Source organism: Equus asinus, chromosome 20, assembly GCF_041296235.1.
Source record: "Equus asinus isolate D_3611 breed Donkey chromosome 20, EquAss-T2T_v2, whole genome shotgun sequence".
NCBI lineage: Eukaryota > Metazoa > Chordata > Mammalia > Perissodactyla > Equidae > Equus > Equus asinus.
The window spans coordinates 24,228,636-24,254,566 of record NC_091809.1 but is presented as its reverse complement, the minus strand read 5'-3'; the positions used below and the strand labels follow the sequence as shown (position 1 = coordinate 24,254,566).

At 43.7% G+C, this 25,931-nt stretch overlaps 2 protein-coding genes across 2 annotated transcripts in view; one reads left to right on the top strand and one right to left on the bottom strand.

The window, feature by feature from the left end:
• The window catches only part of LOC106829569 (zinc finger protein 709-like), a 34,646-nt gene extending 31,413 nt beyond the window's left edge, over positions 1-3,233 (bottom strand). The window contains exon 1 of the mRNA XM_044751815.2: positions 3,107-3,233. Within this exon, the coding sequence (XP_044607750.1) occupies positions 3,107-3,109 (3 nt within the window). The 5' untranslated portion in view covers positions 3,110-3,233. The remainder of the gene's footprint in view (positions 1-3,106) is intronic.
• A 12,619-nt stretch (positions 3,234-15,852) lies between these two features.
• Positions 15,853-25,931, top strand: part of LOC106846417 (zinc finger protein 709-like) — a 107,999-nt gene continuing 97,920 nt past the window's right edge. Inside the window, exon 1 of the mRNA XM_070492105.1 lies at positions 15,853-16,163. Within this exon, the coding sequence (XP_070348206.1) occupies positions 16,161-16,163 (3 nt within the window). The 5' untranslated portion in view covers positions 15,853-16,160. The remainder of the gene's footprint in view (positions 16,164-25,931) is intronic.

Genomic DNA, 25,931 nt, shown 5'->3' with positions numbered 1-25,931 from the left:
AAGACATTGAAACAGGACCACTTTAAGGAGACCCCAATCCCATAATCCTAGACTCAAATGCCTATAAATTCTTGAAATTGCCAACTCTGGGTGTTTGAACCTAGAACTGAGGCTTTGTGAGTCAACAATGCAACACGGGGCAGCACAGCTCACAGCACGAGCTCCCCAGCAGGCAGCAGCCCACAGCGCATGCCACCACCAGGCAGCAGAGCAGGAGAGGAAGTCAGAGCAAGAGAAGACAGACCCAAGGGTGGGGTCACGTCTGGACAGGCTGCTCAGGGTGCCAACTGTTATGGTCACCTGCAGAGGGGTGGTTCCCTTGTTGGGACTGATGCCAGGGTAGCACAAACACACCTGCATGCACCCACACACACACACACAGGGTAGGAAAAGGCTTAGGACTCACATCATAGAGGTCCAAGGGGAGGGCAGGGCCGGCCTCTCAAGCAGCTCTGACAGGGCTCACGTCCTCTCTTTCAATCAACTTACAGTCTCAGGGCCCAAGTGCTAAGGGAAACTAGAGCCAAAGGGCTGCACTAGTCCACCGATAAAGGAATCCAAAGGAAAGAAACACAAACACTGGAATCAACTCAGATGAGCAGCCTGCTTCCCACAGGACAGAAGGAAAGCCACAGTCAGAAGGTCCCATGTTCCTGACTCTCCTGGTGGAGACAGAGCTCTGGAGGAGGTCAGTCCCTGGAGACGGGGGGGGGGGGGGGGGGGGGCACCTGAGCAGCCACAGGAAGGAGCTCTGGGAGCCTCACACATCCTCCTCTCCCCAGGGAGCAATGCACGTGCTCCCTCTCTCAGGCTCCATTCTCACAGTGAGGAAACTCAGCTGGATCCAGTTTAAGGTTCTGACCCAAATGGACCTCCAGATTAATGGGCCCTAATCCAGGACACAGAGCTCCTGACTCTCACAGACTTTCTCAGTGTAAACAAATTACTCTCTGAGTGCACCTACACCGTGGATGCAAAACTCCAATTATGTCTAGGAACAGGCCCAAGGAACCACAGTTACAACCTCAGAAAGGGCGTCACTCCCCACCCCATGAGCACGTGCACCCCCAGCTTTCCAGGGCTCTGCAGCTCCTCTGAGGACAAAGGCTCCTTCCATGGGAGTGTGAGCAGTAGGACACCTGCAGGGGGAGGCTCCCCAGGAAGAACAACTGGGCCTGCAAGGCCTTCCCTCGGCAGGCCCAAGGGGGCCTCAGCTTAGACTCACTGCCCTCATGCCCCTGCCCCCCTGGACTTTTTTTGGACCACCACTGATATCTTAAATGACACAAACTCAGTGTTTAAACAATCCAGCTCAAACACTCCAACCATTCTTTATATGAAATGAAGGAAGAACATTGTATGGCATTTGCTGGCTCAACAAGAAACCTCACATTAAAAAGTAAAAAAGATATTAATTATTTCCATGACAAGAAATCATTTTATAAACTGTAAATACTTGAGCACTTCAGGTCTGCCAGTCTAAGCCCTGGAAATCCATTTGAACTCACCCAAAATAAACGAACAGACCTCAGATTTTTTTTTTTTTTTTTTTGAGGAGGATCAGCCCAGAGCTAACATCTGCCGCCAATCCTACTCTTCTTGCTGAGGAAGACTGGCCCTGAGCTAACACCCATGCCCATCTTCCTCCACTTTATATGTGGGACGCCTACCACAACATGGTGTGCCAAGCGGTGCTGTGGCCGCACATGGCATCCGAACCTACGAACCCCGGGCCTCCCAGAAGCAGAATGTGCGCACTTAACTGCTGCGCCACCGGCCGGCCCCAGATCTCAGAATATTACTAACATGCTCTTGGAGGAAAAAAGATAATTTTTAAATCATGCAATGAACTACTGGAATGTTTTTTTCCTGAAATTCACCTCTTTCTTTCCTGTTTGAAAAAATGTTATACTGTCTTTCAAGCTGTATTGATGAAATAAACTTTTATTCACTGAAAACCTGAGACAAGAGAAAGAGAATCTATCTTTTCAAGCTGACAAACCCAGGGAGGGGCAGCGCTGACTGGACAGATCACGGGGAAAGTTTGCCCAGAGGAACCTCCAACCAAAGGATTTAGGATTGAACGTCTGCGCCCAGGACACAGCCTGGGAGGAGAGGCCGAAGGAGTTCACACAACGCGCTTCCAGGCGGGGATTCGCTACTTTCTCTCAAGTAAAACATCCACAAACAAGAAACAAACCCTTTTAAAAGGGCCGCCCATTGATTGTGGGAAAATGATAAACAAAATATTGGGTCAGGGAGCCGGCCCAGGCCGAGTGGTTGAGTTCGCGCGCTCCGATTCGGCGGCTCAGGGTTTCGCTGGTTTGGATCCTGGGCGCCAACATGGCACCACTCATCAGGCCACGCTGAGGCAGCATCCCACATGCCACAACTAGAAAGATCCACAACTAGAATATACAACTATGTACTTTGGGGAGAAAAAGCAGGGGGGAAAAATAAAAGAAGAAGATTGGCAACGGTTGTTAGCTTAGGTGCCAAACTTTAAAAAAAATATATATATATTCTTATATACATATACATATATCGGGTCTGTTCGTAGTTGATGACGACGCTGTGACTCGGAGACGGGAAGTTGGCGTTCGGGAACGTGAAGAGGGATCTGGAAATTTAGGGATTTATTGTCGGTCCTGGAAGAGCTGGGGGCACAGGCTCGTGGATTTGAGACGCTGCTCCCCAAACATTCAGAAAACTCGGGAGGAAACGGGTCCCCTCCGAGGAGAAAGGAGGCCCTGGGGACCCACAGACCGCAGCCCCTCCGCGCACGGACCCCGGAGCCCGAGCCCCGACCGTCCTGCGGACCCTCCCGCGGGGCCCAGCACCGTCTGGGACACGCGGGGCTGCGGGCGCACAGCGGCCCAGAGACGCTCCGGCCCCAGTCGCCGCGCGCAGGGACCACAGGACGCCCGGGGCCCGGCTGCCGGCCCCCACGCTGCGGCCGGAGGGGCCTGACGGCCGAGCGGCGCCACCGCGGACTCGGGGCCGCAGACCCCGGAGGGGACCGCGGGAGGCCGGGCCCGCCCCGCCGCTTCCCACCAGCCCCTCGTGGCCCAAACCGTGTCTCCGAACCCCCGGCCAGAACTCTCACCATTGCTGAGTTTCCTGGGTCCCAGGCGTCCTTCCTATGACTTGGTACAGGTCACCGCGTGACAGAGCTGGCAGCAGAGCAACGCGGTGACTTTAACAGCAGACGACCTGTGACCGGAAGGACTGTGGAGCGATAGGAAGTCGGGGGTGGTTGCCCAGTGTCGCCCCGCCCATCTGTCCAGGAGCCGACCCTGATTGGACAGTTAGAAAGCCCCACCCCCCAGTCCTGAGTGACAGCAGGATGGAGATTATCTGTCTGAGCCAACGCGGCATGGAAATTGTCGTCTCCCGGGACTATTTCATTGAAATGCGATGCTACGAGGCCACTCGGGGAACTGTGACCTTTCTTTGCAAACACACTTAAAATCACCTCCCCATATGTCATAATTAGTCTGTCTCCACTCTGATGTGTGATCTTCCACCCGGCGCTTCCCCACCTCCGCTGATATATTTTAAAGAATCCTATGGCCTCCTAAGCCCTTAGCCCTGGTGGGAAGTTGGAGCCCGCGTCCCCAGCTGGGCGCAAGGTCTCTTCCCAGTCTAACCACAAAGTATGAGATGTGTTCATTCAGTTCTCAGGTGTACGTTTTACCCTGGAGGGAAATTTATTTTAGATCATTTTTTTAATGTATCCTGAGAGAAGTTTGAAATGTAAAAGTCTATGATATCCCTAAGGAAATTCGGTTCCTATTTGGACTGATATAACAAAAAAACCAAGAAAAGCCTATGTAAATGTGGGATGTACTGGAAAGTATTCACATGCTGAAGAGATCGGAATGCAAAACTTTTGCATTGCAAAACTCAATGCATTTATCCAGTTATTTGAACAGTTGTGGGTTTTTTCAGAAACAATACACATACAATACAGTAGAGCCCTCTAATGTTAACAACTCACTGTCTTCAGTATATTCACAGATACTGTGCAATCATCACTGCAGTCAATTTCAGAATATTTCCATCACCTGAGAAGAAACTCCTATACCCTTAACCTCTCACTGCCCTATCTTCCCACCTAGCTTCTTCAAGTGCCAGACCTAGACAGCCACTAATCTATTGTCTGTCTATAAATTTCCATATTTGTTGACTTTCATATGAATGAAGTTGTATAATATGCGGTGTTTGTGTTTGACTTCATTCATGTGGTATAATTTGTTCAGGGAATTCCATGTTGTAGCATGTATGAATACTTCATTTTTTAAAATTGAGATATAATTGACAATCAACATTATATTCATTTCAGGTGTACCACAATAAGTCTACTCAACAGCCATCACCACACAGAGTTATATATATTTTTTCTTGTGTTGAGAACTTTTAAAATCTACTCTCAGCGAATTTTAAATATACAATTCAGTATTATCAATTATAGTCACCATGCTGTACATTACATCCCCATGACTTATTTATGTTATAACTCGAAGTGTGTACCTTTTGATTACCTTCTATATTTATTCCATCAAAGTTACATCTTATCCACATTAAGTGTATAGTTCATAGTTTGAAGTACACTGACATTGTGAAACCAATCTCCAGAACTCTTTTCATCTTGCAAAACTGCAACTCTCTGTGTATCAAACAGCAATGCCCACTTGCCCTTGACCCCCAGGCCCTGACAACCACTGTCCTGCTGTCTCTATGAATTTGACCACTCTAGATACCTCATATTAGTGGAATCATACAGATTTTGTCCTTTTTTTGACTTCCTTGTTTCATTTAGCATAATGTCCTCAAGGTTCACTCATGTTGTAGCATGTGTCAGAATTTCATGTCTTTTTTAAAGCTGAACACTATTCTGTTCTATGTGTAGACCACATTTTGTTGATCCATTCATCCGTTGATGGACACTTGGGTTGCTTCCACTTTTTGGCTCCTGTGAATAATGCTACTGTGAACACAGGTGTGCATATATCTGTTTGAGTCCGTGTTTTGAATTCTTCTGGATATATACTCAGAAATGAAAATGCTTGATCCTCTGGTAAGCCTTGCTGTAATATTTTTAAAAAGTCCCATACTGTTTTCCACAGTGGTGCCATGATTTTGCTTTCCCACCAGAAGTGCACCCGGGTTCCCATGAGTGTTTTCACTTTCTTGATGGTGTACTTTGAAGCAAAAACGTGATTACTTTTGACAGAGTTCAAATTATCCATATGTGTTTACTTTTGGTGTTATAATTCTTTGCCAAATCCAAATTTTCCTCTTTGTTTTTTCTAAGAGTATTATTGTTTTACCTCTAGTTTAGGTCTTTGATCCATTTTGGTAAATTATTGTGTGTGGTGTAATGTAAGGGTCCAACTTCATTCCTCTGCATGTTTTATCCAGTTGTCCAGCACTAATTTTTTTAAAGAATATTCTTTCCTCATTCTTGGACCTTTTTTGACAATCAGTTGACCATAGATGAATAGGTTTATACCTGCAGTCTCAGTCAAATCCATGGATCTCTGTCTGTCCTTGTGTCATTACCACATTACCTGGATTACCATGCTGAGAAGTCAGATTTTAAATCAGGAAATGTCAGTCTTGTCACTTTCTCTTATGTTTTCAAGATTGGTTTAGTGATTCTGGTTTGCCTGCAATTCCATATAATTTATCAAAAGCTCGCCAGTTTCTATAACGACGTCAGCTAAGATTCTGATAGGGATTGTGTTGGAAATCCAGGTCATTCTAAGAAGCACTGTCATCTCAACAGTGTTAAATCTAAGGATCCATGAACATGGGCTATTTTCCCTTTCATTTATTTATTTATTTAGTTAGTTATTTTTAGGGTTCACTATTTTTTTTCTTGCCTCCATTGGTTAGGGAGTAATAAAGAACAAGGGGAAAGACAGCATCGCTCCAAGGTCTTTGCTCATTTTATTAAAGATTTGCAACATCTGAATATCCAAACCCCTCCCAACCTCACTTGATTCTTTTTAACTTCCAAAATTCAAATCAAATCTTTGACAATAAAAAAAGTTTATTGGTTATTATTATGAGAAATTAGTTTCAGAGAAAATGTGGCTAGAAGAGGATGTTTCTCCACCTACCCTCAGAATGCTTGCAGCTCTGTGGTTGATATCCCTTTGCATGTGTGTATGTTCACTAATGATCATCCAATAGCAGTGGTACATGGTTTGTAAATTTACAATATATGAAAGTATATAATAATTTTTCTGTCACTATGTGATTACCATAATTATGCATTTTTGATACAGCTCCCTTCTTTTTCATTTTACCTTTTGACCCCCTCCACCCATTTCTGCAATCTCCCCCACCCCATGCCTTTGGCAACCACCACTCTGTTATCTGTAACCATGAACTTGGTGTTTTTGTTTATTTGTTTGTTTGTTTTAGATTCCACATATAAGAGAGATCATACAATTATTGTCTTTCACTATCTGATATATTTCACTTAGCATAATGCATCGAGATCCATCCATGTTGTCACAAATGGCAAGATATCATTCTTTTTTATGGCTGAATAATTTCCATTGTCCATTTATACCACAATTTCTTTATCCATTTATTTACTGGTGGACACTTAGGTTGTTTCCACATCTTGGGCTATTGTAAATAATGGTCCAGTGAACATGGGGGCGCATATATCATTTTGAGTTAGCATTTTTCCTTTCTTTGGATAAGTCCCAAGAAGTGGAATTGCTGAATCACATGGTAGGTCTATTTTAATTTTTAATTTTTTTTTTGAGGAAGATTAGCCCTGAGCTAACTACTGCCAATCCTCCTCTTTTTGCTGAGGAAGACTGGCTCTGAGCTAACATCCATGCCCATCTTCCTCTATACATGGGACACCTACCACAGCATGGCTTTTGCCAAGCGGTGCCATGTCAGCACCCGGGATCCTAACCGGCAAACCGCAGGCCACCGAGCAGCAGAACGTGCAAACTTAACCGCTGCACCACCAGGCTGGCCCCTATTTTAATTTTTTGATGAACCTCCATACTGTTTTCCGTAGTGGTGACACCACTTTACATTCCACCAACAGTAAACAAGGGTTCCCTTTTCTTCACATCCTCACCAACATTAGTAATTTCACATTTATAGATCTTTATGAATTCTTTAATGGTGTTTTGCAGTTTTGGGAGTATTTTCTTTTCTTTCTTTTTTTTTTTTTCCTGAGGAAGATCAACCCTGAGCTAACATCTGTTGCCAATCCTCCTCTTTTTGCTGAGGAAGACTGGCCCTGAGCTAACATCTGTGCCCATCTTCCTCTACCTTATATGTGGGATGCCTACCACAGCATGGCTTGCCAAACAGTGCCCTGTCCGCACCCAGATCCAAACTGGCGAACTCTGGGCCACCAAAGCAGAAAGTGCCCACTTAACCACTGCACCACTGGGGTAGCCTCTGGAGTATTTTCTACTTTTATTAAATTTATTCCCCTTTTATTCCTTTCGATGCTACTGTAAGTAGATTTCTTTTGTTAATTTCATTGTCAGATTGTTCATTGCAGTGTATAAAATGAAATTTATTTTTATATACTTATCTTGTATCATAAAAATTTGCTGTACTTGATTATCAGTTCTAAGAGGTTTTCAGTGGATTCCTTAAAGTTAAGTCATATACAAGTGAAGATAATTTTACATATTCCTACCCAGCGGGGATGCATTTTATTTCCTTTTCTTTCAATACTATTCTGGCTAAAATATCCAATACATTGTCAAATAGATGTGGCAAGAACAGATATTCTTGTGTTGTTCCTCATTTTGGGGAGAATATCCCCAAAATATCCAGCCTTTCACCTTTACATATAACATTAGCTGTGGGCCTCCTATACTTGCTCATTATCAGGTTCAGGAAATTTCCTTCAAATCCTGGTTTGCTGAGTGTTTCTACCATGAATGGATGTTGGATTTTGTCAAATATTTCCTTTGTGTCTCTTGAGAAGATCAAGTCATCTTTCTTTTCACTCTATTAACATGATGTCCTACATTAATGGGTTTTGAGAGGTTAACCCAGCCCTGCATCCCTGGAATTAATCCCACCTGGTCATGATGTATAAATCTTTTAGGTTGTTGCTGGATTAGGCGCTAGTATTAACTGAGGATTTTTTGGATCCATATTCACAAAGGAAATAGGTCTGCAGAGTTTTTTGGTGATACTTTCGTCTGATTTTGGTATCAGGATAATACTGGCTTCACACATGAGTTTGAAGTGTTGTGTTGATTCTGTTTTAGGGGATTTCATGAAGAATCACTATTAAAGCTTAACTGTGGGGGCCCGCCCCATGGCCGAGTGGTTGGGTTTCTGCAGCGGCCCAGGTTTCGCCAGTTCGGATCCTGGGCACGGACATGGCACCGCTCATCAGGCCACGCTGAGGTGGCATCCCACAGGGCACAACCAGAGGCACTCACAACTGAAATGTGCAACTGTGTACTGGAGGGATTTGGAGAGAAAAAGCAGGGGAAAAAAAAAAAGAAGATTGGCAACAGTTGTTAGCTCAGGTGTCAATCTTTAAAAAAAAACAAACCTTAATTGTATGTTTTGGAGAATTCTGCTGTGAATCCCTCTGGGTCTAGGCTTTGCTCTATGGGTAGCTTTTTTTTTGAGATTTTATTTTTCCTTTTTCTCCCCAAAGCCCCCCGGTACATAGTTGTATATTTTAGTTGTGGGTCCTTCTAGTTGTGGCATGTGGGATGCCCCCTCAGCATGGCTTGATGAACCGTGCCATGTCCACACCCAGGATCCAAACCAGCGAAACCCCTGGCTGCTGAGGCTAAGCGCATGAACTTAACCACTCGGCCCCCAGGCCAGCCCCTATGGGTAGCTTTGTTTACTAATTCAACCACTTTCATTTATAATTCTAATCTGATTGTTTCTTCTTGAGTCACTTTTGGTAGTTTTTGTAGTTCTAGAAATTTGTCCATTTCATCTGTTATCTAACATGTTTGCATGCAGTTGTTCATTGAATTTCTTTATAATCCTTTTTATTTCTATAATATCAGTAGTAAGAAAATCCCCTCTCTCATTCTGATTCCAGAGATTTGAGTTGATTCTTTTTCTTCAAGTCAATGTAACTAAATTGTCTATTAGCTCTCTATTGTTAATCTTGTTGATCCTTTCATAGAACCCATATTTGGTTTCATTGATTTTCTTTGTGGGTTTCCTATTCTCTATTTTCTTAATTTCTGCTCTGATTTTTATTATTTCCTTTTCTCCTTACTGTTGGTTTGGTTTCTCATCATTTTGAATGTGTTAGATAAGAGGTTAAGTTATTGATTGAGATCTTTTTCTTTGTTAGTTTATTGCATTTGTGGGTATAATTTTTATCTATTTAGTGTTTTTGATCTTGCCCGTAAACTTTGGAATATTGGGCCCTCCTTTTCATTCATTAAAAATGTTTTCTAATTTCCTTATTGATTTCTTTCCCCCATTGGTTATTTCAGAGTGTCTTGTCTTGGGCAAAATGTGAGTTTGCCCAAATTTTCCCAAGATAGTCATTTCTAATTTCATCTCATTGTGGTCAGAGATCTTGATTTTATTTCAAATTTTTTAATTCCTAGCATTTTAAATTTATGAGGTGTTTTTTACGGAGGGGGTATGATCTACCCTGGAGAAAGGTTCATGTGTGGCTGAGAAGAATATGTATTCTGTTGTATAAGAAGTTGCATACTAGATGCCAGACGCCTTGTTCATATGCCCCCAAATGATTCCACATTTGGAAAACAGCTGTAATTGACATCCCAACCTCTTTAAGATTATGATATTCTAAATCCACTCTGCTTAGTTGTTTTTTTTTTTTAAGTAGACTATTTTCTCTCTTTTTTTGAGATTTTTTTTTCTTTTTCCCCCCAAAGCCCCCTGGTACATAGTTGTATATTTTTAGTTGTGGGTCCTTCTAGTTGTGGCATGTGGAACGCCACCCCAGCATGGCTTGATGAGCGGTGCCATGTCTGCGCCCAGGATTCCAACCGGCAAAACCCTGGGCCACCGAAGCTGAGTGCTCAAACTTAACCCACTTGGCCATGGGGCCGGCCCCAACTCTGCTTAGTTTTTTAACAAATAAACATGCAAATTAAAGAAGGTGATAAAAATGCCCCCATATATCTAAGGTCTTTGGTGATAGAACTTATCTCTGCAGTTCCTCCGTGGCTAGGGTGTTACTTCTGGGTTACTATCTTTGTTGGGGAACAGATCAAGAAGTACCCACTTGGCCTTTCCCACAAGAATATGCCTCACTAAAAGGGTTAGGAAAGCAACATATGCATCTTGCACATTAATAAGTACACCTATTTTCATTATGTATCTTGGGTGTAATGAGCTAATCTATTTTCATAACTTTGGCACTTACAATTGATTATTTTTGTAAGACTTGTGCATGGACTTTGAACATTTTATTGGAAAATTCATATTTTGTTTTTGATTATTGAGAGCTATTTAAACTATTAGTGATATTATCTTTTTCTCTATATTATTATTGAAAACATTTTCCCTGGCAGTGTTTCTGTATCTTTTATTATTATCAATGATATCTTTACATTTTTTAGCTTATCAAATTGATTTAACTCCTCTTTACATTTTTCTTGGGATGTCATGACTTCCACTGTCTAAGTATACAGAAATACTTTCTGATGTTTACTGTCAGTATTTTCATTTTATCTTTTAAAATGAGTAACTCTTTGTAGAGAATTTATTTGGATGTAGCAGATAGGAAAGTTATAGACTGCCACAATTCATCATCTATCTTGTTCCATCCTTGTGTCTGTTTATAGACCATCAAAGATTCATCTGGGGCCAGCCCAGTGGCCCAGCGGTTAAGTATGCCTGTTCCGCTTTAGCGGCCCGGGGTTTGCCTGTTCGGATCGGGGGTGCGGACATGGCACCGCTTGGCACGTCATGCTGTAGTAGGCATCCCACATATAAAGTAGAGGAAGATGGGCACGGATGTTAGCTCAGGGCCAGTCCTTCTCAGAAAAAAGAGGAGGATTGGCAGCAGTTAACTCAGGGCTAATCTTCCTCAAAAAAAAAAAAAAAAAATTCACCTGACTAGTCCATGGCTTCTCAACATTGACACTACTGACATTTATGACAAGATAATAGTCTTTGTCGAGGGTACTAATTTGTGCATCAGAGGATCCTTTGATGTCTGTAGCAATGGTTCCCACCTCCTGCAGTAATCACAGTCAAAAATGCCTCCAGATGTTGCCAAATGTTCCCTGAGAGGCAAAATCACCCCTATGACAAACAACTGGTCAGTTCTTATGGCAGTAGCAGACCCTTAAATTATCAGTCCTCCTTGCTTTTTGTAATTGGTGCATCTGGTGAAACTTGTTCTTCTTCATCATTTATTTGCAATCATTTCCTGAATACCCTTTGGACCTATTTTCAGAGGTATACTTTAGAATTGCTGTATTAAGAGGCAGAAAGAAAGATCCTCATGCAAATTTAGGGGAAATGTCTTCAAATATGTGGCTGTGTGTAGAGAGAGCTGCACCTTTGCTGCAGGAGTCCTTCACGCACCAAGGTTAATTATATATCTGTGGTGTTGATGCCTCTGTCACCTCATCAGGAGTCACTCACACTTGTCTGCATATTAATCTCAACATGGCATTAGGCCTAAATCTCCAAACTTATTATATATTTTGCAGAATGTGATTTTAATTCAATAATATGTGTTCTTATGTGCAATGTATGTATTTAAACAATGTTCAGAAAATTAACCCCTTATCAGTTGCAGTAATTTTCCAATTATTTTAAGTTGTCAAATCAACAATGCTATCATCTCTAACAACAATATTGCTTCCACCATCTTATTCATCAGATTGATTATTGTGTTTTCTGACATGAGATTATAGATGAAAGCACGATAAACACTTGGAGTGAAAAAAACATCTTTGGTTGTTGTTTAGATTGGTTCCTCCTTTCAGTGGGTTGCATCTCACACATGAGTTTCTCTTCATGCTCTGCTCCCAAATGTCCTCTATGAGTACTGGGCTTGCCTGGCAGTCATTGTGCCTGACAGTAACCACAGGACTTTAGCACCAAGAAATGAATAAAAATACAGTGGCACCCTCTGCAGATTTCAACCAACAGCAAGGGCAATCTATTCCATAGTGGGATTCCATAAGGCTAGTGGGGAAGAAGAAAGTTGTTTCTGATTCTCACAGAGGGCCCATCCTAGTTAATGAATCATTTTCCTAATTTCATAATAAGAGGTGAACTGTGCTCCGTGGCATAGCTTGGTCTGAGTCAGGCAGCCTGGTGATGAATCGAGCCCCTTCCTGACTGCCTGTGTAAAGTCACAGCCATCACTCAGCTCCCCTAAGTCTCAGTTTCCTCTCTTATCACATAGGATCATGCTAGCGCTTCCCTGTTAGAAATCTCTGGAGATGAAAAGGAAAGAGCCAGTCCACCTGTGGTGCTGAGCGCAGTGCCTTACGCTCAGTAAGCCTTCCTACAGTGCCTTTATTATTAGTGTCAGCATGCCTGTTACTATTTTCGCTGTCATTGTCATTATCATCTTTATAATGACTTAGAAAGCAGAATTCTCTCTGTGGAATCTACAACATTTTACACTGCAGATGACCCAATGATTCCTTGACATGTAAGGTTGCAACTGGCCTGTAAGATTACGGAGAACTAAAGCTTTTAATAAAGTTCTGTGATGACTATTTTGATTTCTTCTATGAGTGCTTACTTTCCCATACTTTGAAATCTTCACTAAATACATCCTGTGATAATTAGTTTTTGGTGATTCATGCCTTCCCCACTAGACAGAACAATTTATCCTTCCTCCCACCACTACCTCAAACTCCACGTCATAGTTCAGTCAGACCATGGAGAAAAAATAGTTTTAAAAGTGTAAACATTCATCTTCATGCTGTGCCATTTAGAGGTACTTCATTCTTCCCAGCATAAGAAGGATCAGTTGCTCTCTCATTTTCATTCAGAAATAAGAGCATGTTAGTTCACAACCTCGAGAGTTTGGGTGGCATCTGAAACTGGCTCCTGTCCACGGAGGGCAAGGAGAGACTGAGCAACGAGGCAGATCACTCCAGATGGGGAGGTGGCAGTTTTAATAAGCAAGGAACTTACATATGAGGCTTGTCTTAGGCGAAGCAAAATGAGTAGATCTCCACACCCACCTGCCAAAAACTTAAAATTTTATATAGAGACTTTAACGGGGTTCAGCAATGGGTACAGTCCAGATGGTCTCAGCAACACATTATTCTCTCTAGGCTGCATCCTTGAAATGGCTCTTAGTTTGGGAACAGTGGGCAGAATGTTTATTCCAAGGACAGGGGAGTGGGTAAGGAGGCTCCAATTGCCTGTCTAGCTGGAGGGTCAACCAGTGGTCATGTTCTCACAATAACCTCCTCCAACAGAGCAGCTTCTTTTATCTTGAGTAACTCATTCCAGTAGGGCCATTTTTCAAAGTCATAGAAAAAATCTCTCTCTCCATACCTACAAATAACTCCCTGTGCTTCTTAAGCGGAGCATTTGTTTGGTTAGAAGACCAACTTGTAGGGTATTCTTGAGTCCTCATGGGCTTCCCTAAGTGCAGGTGGATGCACCAACCCTCTAAGTATATTCTGGCCCACATGTTTGCCATGATGGAGATTAACAGGAACCACGTGCTATTACTAAATTCAACCTTAAGCTATCACGTCTATGGTGCTGACCACAGTGACTAAAGGACCTTTGAGAGCACCATAATCTGACCTCAAGAATGAGTGAGACTGTCCCTAATGTTACCTGCAAGAATTAGAACAATTCATCAATTCGTCAAAGCAGGCAGCACACCCCCAGTTTCTGACCAGATGAGGCCACTACTGGAACTGTACAATTCCCACAGGTGGAAATGAAAGTAGGGTGAGGAAGGGCCGTGATGAAATGTACTTTTCTCAGAAGCATGTTTCTGAGAGTGTGTAAGAGTGGAGCCAGACTTATGCATCTGCCCAGGTGAGTGCACATTCTTAGGATGGTGTGTCCTTTATTGGCAGTGAACATGAGGAGTTAGGACACAAAATAAAAAAAACAGAGGCATTCCTGACTTAGGAAATCAGAGTGACTTCCAAGAAAACCGCTTCTAGACTATTATTTTCCAGATAGTTCTTAATGGGCAGATGAAAAACAGATAATGAAATGGAAATATCTTCTGCATCTCTCAATGCTTGATGCTGAATATCCACAGAACTTTTCTTCCTACATTGGACGGGTGACTGATCGATGGCGCTACTGCCCAGCAGTGTTCCCCCTTGTATGATGAGCACTACTTGCAAAGTGGGCCCTTCTTTTCTATTTCATTGAGATCACTTATGGTTCTTTGGTTCTGCCCCTCAGTTTCCATCTGTCTGATGGCCTCCAAGGATCCTTCTGTCCCTGGGCATGGTGGAGTCATTGCTGAAGTTCAGGTGAGCTTGGGTGTGGTATTTTGACTCAAATGATAGCAAAGGCAAGCATTTCCTTAGGGAATTGGGAGAAAGTTGTCAGAATCGGTATCTGTGCAGATTATATGGAGAAGATGCCTGTCATGGACTGATTCCAAAGTTCTCTGTTGGAATGAATGTTACTGTCTAGTGTCTTAGACTCACCCATCAGTGAGAAGATTATTGAGATAAAACCCAATTTTCTGATGTCTCATTCCAGACAGATTAAATAGTGTAACCACAGGTAAGGTGTGGGTCATGGCCACAGAGACTGATTTCACCACCAGTGAAAAAGTATCCCTTCTTATGTTTTCCATGGGATACAATTTTTTTTACGTCAGAAACGTTTTCTGAATACATTCTGAATACTCAGAAGTCACTCCTTCTGAAATGATGGTTTTTACTCCCAATACTTTCCTTCTGAATCTGACTGACCTGTCAGAAAGATGCATCCCTGATGTTGTAACCTAACTCAGTGGGTTACTTCTTGGTGATTGTGGAACCAAAAAGCACAACCAAGGCCAAAGTAGGTGAATAAAGGTTCACTTACACAAGCAATGTAGAACACCAGGCATCTCGCCCAAAGCAGCGCCTCCCCAAACCAGGGTTTGGGGATCCTTTCATTGTTAGATCATAGTACAGTTCATGAATATTCAGTTAAGGAAAAGGTGGGAGATAATGGTTTATTGCCTAACAGTCATGTTCCTTTAAGGCTCATGGGTAGCGTCTACACATGCTACTACATACATCTCATGATCTAGAAATGGCTGCTTGGTCCCTCCCAGAGGAGGAGAATTTAAAATGCTAATGAGATTTTAATAGGCATATTCAGTTTAGTTCACTTAAGAACGGTTTGAGGCGGCTGCAAGTGGCACCAGCTAGCTTGCTTGTGGGAATTTTCTGTGGTTAGGCTCTTCCAGAAACTTTCCCTCTGCAGACGCTCAACAGATAATGTTAGTTTTTATCAGATATTTGATACCTCTTTCTTTGCCCAGTTCCCTAGTCACAGTATCTGTGCCTGTCTACATATCTGGCAAAAATTTGTCAGACTCCAGTTGTCAACAAACATCAAAATACAAATCTAAGTATTGCATATGGTGAGGTGACTTTCAGTTGTGTGTTATAAAAAAGGACCACAAATCCAGGAGTACCCTCCCAGCGCTCCATTTCAACGCAAATGTCCGTGCAGATGACGAGTTCTGACCGGCATTCTGCTCAGACACCTAAACTCAGGCGGCTGTCACTCGGACACAAGGTGTGGGGGGGGGGGGGGAGTCTTTGCAACTGTCCAATCAGAGGCGGAAGCGGGGCTGGTGGGTGGGGCGAAGGGCCCCAAGCCGCCGGAAGTTGTTCCTGCTCCAGCGGCGCTGGGGACCGCGTCTCCCCGCCGTTAAAGGTTCCGCGTGACTCTGCCGCCTCTTCTGTCCAGTTATGACGTGTAGCGACCTCGGGAGTCAAAGGAAAGACACTGGGGGACCCAGGAGACCTAGAAATGGTGAGGTTTTGGGTCTGGAGTCAAGATGAGGGGGAGGAGTGTCTGACCCATCGAGACTTTCCTTCTTCATTCGTGCTCGGGATCCATTGCTGCCTGCTGTTAACGGTCCCTGGTGACTCTGCTTCAGCCTCTGTCGCTGTGACCTGCACTGACCGTGGGGGTCATAGGAAGGATTCAGGGGTCCGGGAGCCCTAGAAATGGTGAGTGTGCGACCTCGGGGTGAGGACGCAGGAGGAGGGGCTGGTGGGAAGCGGCGGGGCGGGCCCGGCCTCCCGCGGTCCCCTCCGGGGTCTGCGGCCCCGAGTCCGCGGTGGCGCCGCTCGGCCCTCAGGCTCCTCCGGCCGCAGCGTGGGGGCGGGGCCGGCAGCCGGGCCCCGGGCGTCCTGTGGTCCCTGCGCGCGGCGGCTTGGGCCGGAGCGTCTCTGGCCACCTCTGCGCTCGCAGCTCCGCGTCTCCCCACATGGTGCGGTTGTTGAAAGCCATCAATAAATTGTAAGGATTTTCTGAATAGCTACCCAATTGTGTCTTTAGTTGAGCCATGTTGGACGTTGAAAATGGCACATGGACTCCAATGATCCCCATTTCCCCATTTGCTACCTCTCGAGGGGGAAATATCCGGGATTATAAGAGGGCCCACTGCTCGTATGATCTGCGGGACTTGAGCAGATTGAGGACTCAATTTTAGGTTCCTCCTGGTGGGGACGGGTGTTCTGGTCTTTGAGTCCTCCGGAGAGATTAATTCAGCACGAGCTGCAGGGGCCTTAGGAAGAGGTCTAACAAGGCAGTCGTCATCTAATATATCAGGGGTAGGTTTTTGTACTTTAGTGGGGGAAGCTAGACACATGCAACAACCCGCTCTGAGTTCAGGATCTTGATATAGGGCCATGAATGCTTGAATATAAAGGATTTCGGACCATTTTCCCAGGTCGTGGCAAAATAAGTCTAGTTGAAAAATAATATTAAAATTTACGGTGCCATTCATGGGCCATTTTTCCTCATTCAGAGTATATTGAGGTCAAATAGTATTACAGTAAAAGATGCCTCTTTTTCTTTAGATCTTGTAGATCTGTAGATCTTTTGCCCAGTTATTTAAAAGGCAACCCAAAGGTAAGTCCTTACGAATGGAATTAGAAGCTCCCATGGTCCTAAGAAGCAAAAAAACAAAAGAAGAGAGATAAAAGAAAAGGGGCCATTACCTTGAAAATCCCCCGACCCTAGGGCAGCGTCCTGCCCTTTGGCCTGTGGGGTTCCTATAGCAAGGGGTGATGGGGGCGTCTCCCGGCATTGCATCCCTTGGATATCATTCCTATTATGCGTGGCAGTACTAGGTGCCTGGTGAGTGGTCCCAGAGACAAAATAATAGAGAAAAACAGAGGAGAATTTTATGCTGGTCTGGGGGACATTCTACCCAATTGCATCCTGGAGCCATTCTCCCAAGAAGGGGTTCCCATACTCAACCAAAGGTTAGAGTTTGGTACTTTGCTTGAACTGGAGTCCCAGTTGGGACTTTCCCTTGGTTCAGAGTGTGGTCAGGAGCCATCGGGAGGTATACCAATCCAGCTAGGAAAAGAAACCTGCCAGGAGTCTTGGAGGTTGGCGACTGTGCTAATGACTTAAGTGGTTGACTCGTGCCCATGTAAAACTTATATATTAGAGATAGGATTAGGAAGGAATAGGGTTAATTCATTCTTCATCACCGTTAGGCTTGAGGTACTGGTTCTCTTCGGGCTGAATGCCATAGTTTGCCCCATAGAGTAGCCACAGGAGCAAACTTGGATTCATACAGCTGTCCGAGAAGGTTCCCGATGAATAAGTGAATTTAGATCCATCCTTGAAAGAGAGGAAGGCACAAGGAAGAAAAGTGCACTTACCAGAACTTCAGCTCACAAGCCAGTGAAGCAAGATCCCTGTACGGGGCACCAGAAGAAATGATGGGGCTCAGTGAGCCGAGGAGTCGAAAGAGATTTCTTGGATTCTCAAGGTCTGGTAGTAGTGCTCCTTTATTCAGAGACTAGCATGGGGACAGGACCCATGAACAGTAAGAGCTGCCATGGGTTGAGGGTAGGGCTAAATTTATAAGGCATAGATATGTGAGTTATTTCTTTGCAAAACAAAGGAAAGATCATGTAGTAAAGTCATTAAAATGGAGGTGGGGTCTGGTTATCGAGTGGTCGTATAACTTTGGATACGAATCAGGTCAAGACCTCCTATACTTCCTGGAGGATGATATGGATCAGTATGTAGGCCAGAATGCCTTGGGCTTCTCTCCCTGGGGTAGTCTTGATCCACATCATAACCACCTGGAACTATGTTGCGTGAACTCCTCCTGCCTCTACTCCCAGGGTCTTTCTGGGCACAGACATCCTAGGGGAAGTCCTCTGGGTAGAGGTTTCACTTGAGAAACTTTTCAGGATGATCTGCCCTGTTAGCACTGTCCCTACCTGAATTAGTCACCTTTAAAATATTCATTCACTTTATTTCACTCTCAGTTTTTCAATGAATAAAAATTTATTTATTCAGTACAAATTGAAAGACAACATAAAATATTTTGAAAGAGACAAGAAAGGGGTGAATTTCAGAAAAAATGAAATATTCCAGTTTTACATTGCACGTACTAAATTCTTTCCTTTTTTCCTCTCCCGTCGTGGGTAGTAATATTCTGAGGTCTGTTCTTTCATTTTGAGTAAGTACAAATAGATTTCCAGGGCTTAGACTTGCAGACCTGAAGTGTTCAAGTAGGATTAATAGTTTGTGAGAAAATTACGTGTCGTGGAAATAATACTATATTAACATCTTTTTTTCCTCCAGAATGCAACACATTCTTGTGGCCACGTTTCTTGTTGAGTCAGCAAAATGCCGTACAGTTTTCTTCCCTCATTTCCACATAAACACTGGTTGGAGTGTTTTAACTGGATTATTTAAACACTGGGTTTTTGTCGTTTAAAATATCAGTGGTGGTCCAAAAACCTCCAGTCGGGGCAGAGGACTGAGGGCGGAAAGTCTAAGCTAAGGCCCCCTTGAACCTGCAGAGGGAAGGCCTTGCAGGCCCAGTTGTTCTTCCTGGGAAGCCTCCCCCTGCAGGTGTCCTACTGCTCACACCCCCATGGAAGGAGCCTTTGTCCTCAGAGGAGCTGCAGAGCCCTGGCAAGCTGAGGGTGCACGTGCTCATGGGGTGGGGAGTGATGCCCTTTCTGAGGTGGTAGCTGTGGTTCCTTGGGCCTGTTTCTAGACGTATTTGGAGTTTTGCATCCACAGTGTAGGTGCACTCAGAGTAATTTGTTTACACTGAGAAAGTCTGTGAGAGTCAGGAGCTCTGTGTTCTGGATGAGGGCCCATTAATCTGGGGTCCATTTGGGTCAGAACCTTAAACTGGATCCAGCTGAGTTTCCTCACTGTGAGAATGGAGCCTGAGAGAGGGAGCATGTGCAACAATTGTTCCCAGGGAGAGGAGGATGTGTGGGGCTCCCAGAGCTCCTTCTTGTGGCTGCTCAGGTGCCCTCCCCTCCTTCTCCATGGACCGACCCCCTCCAGGGTTCTGTCTCCACCAGGAGAGTCAGGAACACAGAACTTCTGACCGTGGCTTTCCTTCTGTACTGTGGGAAGCAGGCTGCTCATCTGAGCTGATTCCAGTGTTTGTGTTTCTTTCCTTTGGATTCCTTTATCGATGGACTAGGGCAACCTTTTGGCTCTCGTTTCCCTTGGCACTCGGGCCCTGAGACTGTAAGTTGATTAAACGATGGGATGTGAGGAAAGTAAGAAATTTAAGAAATTTTTTGATCAGTTTTCTTTTGTGTGTGTCTGCCAGACACGGTCCTGCAACCACTGCAGCCCAGTGACACAGTCGGGGCACACGAAGCATGGGAGTTGCAAAGCAACCCCTGCAGGAACAGCCGAGGGTCCTCCTTGCTCAAACTGCTGTTACTAGTTGCTGTATTGGCTCTCTTCATGACGCTTGTGCTTACCCAGGGGAATCTGCTGGGAAAGATAAATCCCACTGTAATATACAAGAAAGACCCTCTTCTGACTAACACTCCTTCAACATCCCCAGGGCCCTGCCACAGAAAGAGGGTCATTCAGCTGGGATATCGGGGAAGACCCTTCCCAAACAAATATGGGCCTATCCCCTTGGCTTCCCCTATAGTCATTACAGGCAGAGAAATACCCCGGGCCATTAAGGTAGAAGGACGCTGATGGTAGCCCCCTCCCAGGGAACAGGGCTATGCAGAGGTTACCTCCCACACCTACGCCACCTACATCCACTCTATGGAACAATGGCTGTTCGAAATAAATAGGAAATATAGATGGGACTATTATGACACGTGGGGGCGCTGGAAAGAAATAGATGAAAAGAGGGTTAAAGGGTCAAATGTCTCAGTGTGGGAGTTATATAAGAGGATGTGGGGACCTGTATGTGCCTGGTCTAAATGTACCTTGGCTTACCTTTGCCCCAAGGCTTGTTCCGTCCTCCAGCATAACCCAAGTCTCGCCCCCTGCAAAGAATACTGTAGAGATCTATAAATATTAACTGCACTTACCCAGAAAATGAAAACAACAGCTCTTTCCCAGGACTGAATAAGGGAAGTAACATTTAGAAACTGCTGATGACGCAGATAAATTAAGGAAGTAAAATGATATCATGGGGAAAAATCAAGCTACTTCAGGGGAGAAAATAGATGTACCCCAGACGCTTATGTAATCCTCAAAATATATATATAAATGCACGCTTGACAATAAAGACTTCAGACTTGCTTCCACCAACTTGGCGTGCGGTCTCAATCTCTTCGCCGACGCCGTTCATCCCTCAGGAACCTGGACTCTGTTGGAGCTGGACTCCGGCACATGTCTCTAGAGAACAGATTAATTTAAAAGAGTAAAGCAATTAAATTCTATTTTAATAGGTGTGAGGAAAACTTCTGAAAGCCTCTGTATATCTTTGAAAACCCAATACAGTTAAAGATTTAAACTCAAACTTTGATTGCATTGTAGTATGCCGCTTATTACTGAAAATGCCCCCAGTGAGAGATGTACGGGAAGGACAAACTAGGATGCTGCAGGTCCTTTTAGTTAGAAAAAGACTTGAAAAATTTATTTTCTATGATTTACACTTTTGTAACAGTTACAAAATCTAGATGATCTAGATCTACAAAATCATTAAATCCTAGATCAGTTTCCTATTACGAGAATTAAAATTAAAGAATATAAACTTCTCTGTTTTTTAAAAATAATTCTGTAAGACAGCAAAGTCTAGCTTAAGAAGATTCACTGGCAACATATGCTGGTCCCCTCCTGTACTTTTGCTAAAGTAAAACCCAGATACAAGCTTTGATCATTTTTGAGCCTCCTATTAGTGTTTCTTTATCTAAATAAATCAACAATGCATATTTTTCTTACCTGCTTTGTCGTTATAATGAACAGTCAGACTCCACATTTTTGGGTGACTGCTCACAGGTTAAGCCTCACCCACCCACTTCCCCTTGTGCCCCCACCTGGACAAGCTGAGGAGGAAGCCTGGGTGCTCTCTCCTCTAGAGCAGGCAGGAGATTCCACCACCCCAGCCCCTGCCTGTGTGCAGAGCTCTTGCCCCGGGCCCACCCCCAGGCCCACTGAAGCCCCAGGCTAGGCTCCATTCCTTGCTTTCTGAGCCCTGTCAGAGCTGCTTGAGAGGCTGGCCCTGCCCTCCCCTCAGACATTATTATATGAGTCCTAAGCCTTTTCCTACCCTGTGTGTGTATGTCTGTGTGTGCCACCCTGGCATCAGTCTCGACAAGGGAACCACCCCTCTGAAGGGACCATAACAGTTGGCGCCCTGAGCAGCATGTCCAGACATGACCCCACCCGTGGGTCTGCTCTTGCTGTGACTTGCTCCCCTGCTCTGCTGCCTGGTGGCGGCATGCACTGTGGGCTGCTGCTTGCTGGGGAGCTCGTGCTGAGAGCTGTGCTGCCCTGTGTCACACTGTTGACCTTACCAAGCCCCAGTTCTAGGTTCAGCTGACCAGAGTGGGCAGTTTGAAAAATTTATAGGTATTTGGGAGCAGTACTGTGAATTTGGGGCCTCCTTAAATGAATGCTGGGTCAGTGTTTTTGGTGGGATTTATCTGTGTGTTAGACTTAACCTGTGACAAGCTGTGTTGGCCTGGCATAATCCAGGGATGAGGGTGGTAGACAGGGACTATAAGCTTTGCAGGAGGTGGGTCCATCAGATGGTCACTGCTGAAAAAGCAGTCATTTAAAAGAAAGACAAGCTGTAGGTGGTGAGCTGAGCCCACACTCCTGATAACAGCGGGCTTCCCATCACCCTTCAGTACCTCTGCTGCTGCCCCTGCCTCTACTGCCATGAAGGTCCTGGCCTTCAGGGTTGTAGGGGACAACACCCATTGCACCCCTGTGGCACAATGTATTAGTTCAAACTTGACTTAAGCCCAGGGTTTAAACCCTATAAAGCAGTGTCATGGGTAGGCCCCTAACCCTGATGGCACTGTTTTGAGTCTCTTGAGTGGAAAAAAATTTATAAATACCGGGATAGAGAGGAATCCCCTCCCCTGAAGTGTATCCCATGAGGAAGAAAATGAAACAGGAAAGATAGGAGAAAGGAAACAATAGATACATTACTGAAGTAAAGGTCCGTAATTTGGGCCAGTTGGAAATGTTTTATCCTATGGATGTACCCATGATTGTTTATCCTTTCACCGATTGAAATTATCTTGGTTACATCTAGGTCTTGACAATAATGCATAAAGCTCCTGTAAACATTCATGTGCAGGGGTGTTTGTGAATATCTGTTTTCAGCTCATTTGGGTAAGTTCAAAGAACGTGATGGCTGTATCGTATGGTAAGAGTAGGCTTAGCTTAAGAAACTGTCTTTTTTCCAGAGTAGGCATTCCATTCTCCGTTCCCACCAGCAGTGAGTGAGGGTTCCTGGTGCTCTCCATCTTCATCACCTTTCGCTGTTCTCACTGTTTTAATTTCAGCCATTCTAATAAGTGTCTGGTGATATCTCATTCTTTTATTTATAATTTCCTAGTGATAATATGATTTTGAGCATCTTTTCATGTGCTTATTTACCATCTGTATGTCATTGTTGAAGTGTGTCTTCAGATCTTTTGCCCATTTTTAACTGGGTTGATTGTCTTCTTTTTGTTGAGATTCTGGAGTTTTTTGGACTTTTTGGTTACCAGTTCTTTATCAGATAAGTGATTTCCAAAGCTTATCTGTCAGTCTGTTACTTGTGTTTTGACCACTTAACACTGTGTTTCACTGAGCAGAGGTTTTCCATTTTAATGAAGTCAAACTTATTTTTTTCTATCTTGAATCTTGCTTTTGGTGTATCTGAGAACTAATGACCAAACCCAAGATCGTGTAGATTTTCCACTATATTTTAGCACTGTTGTGGTTTTACATTTAATATTAAGATCTATAGTTAATTTTGGTGAAATTTATCAAATCTATGTCTAGATTCTCTTGTTGCTGGCCAGTGGATGGCCAGATTTTCTGGCAGAATTTGTTAAAAAGACTACATTTTCCTTGATTTGTCTTAGGTCTGTTGTCAAAGATGTTCATTATAACTGTGTCGACCTATAGGAAACAACTGACTTTTGTCTGTTAACAACTACTTTGTCTATTCAACTGTCCTCTACACTCTTCTTAGTTCAAGGGGTTTCTATGTTATTAGGGATTCTCTGAGATTTTCTCCCTTGACAATCTTGTGCCACAAAGGTAGTTTAATTTCCTGCCTCCTGATTTGTGTACCTTTTATTTACTTTTCATGTTTAATTGCATTAGCTAAGAATTCTGGTACAAGGTTTGCTAGGAGTAGTGAGAGGGGACAGCCTTGCCTTGCTCCTGATCTTACTGGAAAACATCTAATTTTTTCAGTGTAGTCCACTAATATTAAACAAGAGCCCAGTTGATGTAGAGGTAGGTGAGGGCAGAGGGGAAGCATTCTGCAGTCCATTGATTTGATGTCAGTCTTTTAGTGAGCCTGTGTCTCTGGGCTTGGACTTCTATGGTATAAGAAGAAAGATATTGGATCTAGCAAAACCTCTTGAAACCCTCAGAATTACTTGAGTGATAAGGGTGATAGAGTCTTTGTTGTTTTAATGAGGGAACTCTTGGCCAGCTCCTAGATGGCTTCAGGATGGGGGTTGGACACTGGAAACCCCAGGCCTTGATTAGAGGCTTGGAACTTACAGTCCCAGCTCTGAGCCTCTGTAGAGGAGAGGGGCTGGAGCCTGAGTTAACCACCAATGGCCATTCATTTAAGAAATTGTGCTCATGTAATGAAACTTCCATCAGAACCCTTGAAGACAGAATTCAGAGGGTTTCTGGGGTGGTGAACACATCCAGCTGCTGGGAGGGTGGAGTGTCCACACAGGATGGGGAATCTCTGTAGCCCTCTCCACCTCCACTCCCCTCACCCATACCACTGCCCTACTTTGTCCTATGCATCTCTGCCTTTGTCTGTTCTTGAGTTGTATGCTTTATAGTAAACCAATAATAGTAATTAAAGCAGTTTGCTGAGATCTCAGAATCATTTCAGTAAATTACCAAATGTAATAAGGTGTGGAGGGAATCTGTGAATTTGTAGACAGCTGAGTAGAAATGCTGGCAGCCTGGGCACCCCTTTTGTGGTTGACATCTAAAGAAGGGGCAGTTTGTGGGACTGAGCTCTTATCCTGTGGAGTCTGACGTGAACTCTTGGTACATAGTATTAGAATTAAATTGAACTGATGGATGCCTCTTTGGTGATGTAGAGTTGGAGAAGTGGCATTGGAACAGAGACCAAATAATGTTAGGAGGTGAAAAAAATTCTATCACCCTCACACGTGCGCCACCTTTGAGAGCAGAAAAGGCTAGAAGAGACTCAAGTTGGCTCTTTCCCTCCCCAAAGGTCAGTTAGACTCTGGAGGAAAATCCCAGTCAGTTATGCTCTTGTGAAATAGATTACTTTTAGGGCATGCTTGTGAAGAACAGAGTATTTGGGGTATATTTTTAAATGGCTACATTTTCTCTAATTGTGGAGAAAATGGTTTACCCTGTGACCTCAATTCTCTGATGGAAGTGTTGTTGATTTCAAGTTTTTTGGCTTTTTCCTTCTGAGGACTGGAATCCAGCTTTTGAGCTCCTTGTACGAGAGACCAGGACTAGAAGTCTCTGACTCCTTTTCCCCCCAGTTTTATTGAGAAAAAATTGACATACATGGCTATAAATTTAAGGTGTCCAGCATGATGGTTTGATTTACACGCATAGTGAAATGCTTACCACAGTAGATCAGCTAACATGCATCTTATCATATAGACACAATAAAAAGAGGAAAGAAGAAAAGAATAATCTCTCTGTGATGAGAACTCATAGGATTTTCTTTAACAGCTTTCCTATATATCACACAGCAGTGTTAGCTATAATCATGTCATACATTACATCTCTAGTAGTTATTTATCTTATAACTGGAAGTTTATACCTTTTGATCACCTTCCTCCAATTGCCTGCCCCCTCCTACCTCTGGTAATCAACAGTCTGATCTTTTTTGCTTTTGTTTTTTCTAGATTCCAGATATAAGTGAGATCACCAAGTATTTGTCTTTGTCTAACTTATTTCAATCTGCATAGTGCCTCTTAAGTTTCATCCATGTTTTCACAAATGGTAGGAATTCCTTGTTTTTTATGGCTGAATAATACTCCATTGTCTATATATTTATATATACCAAAACTCTGCATCCATTCATCCATTGATGGATGTATATCTTCTCTATGGTAGGTAGGGGCCTCACTGAGTGAGGATGTCATCATTGATCATTGTTTTCCCACCATCTAATTTGTCTTAAACACTGTTGGAGGAACTGCTCGGGTGTGGATATAAACGATGGATAGCAATACCTAGAGTCTTGCATTCTTGCGATTGACAGAAATGGTTCCCTATAAAGATAAAGGCATAGTCATGTTTCAACTTCATTTTAGCCATGGTTAAACCTT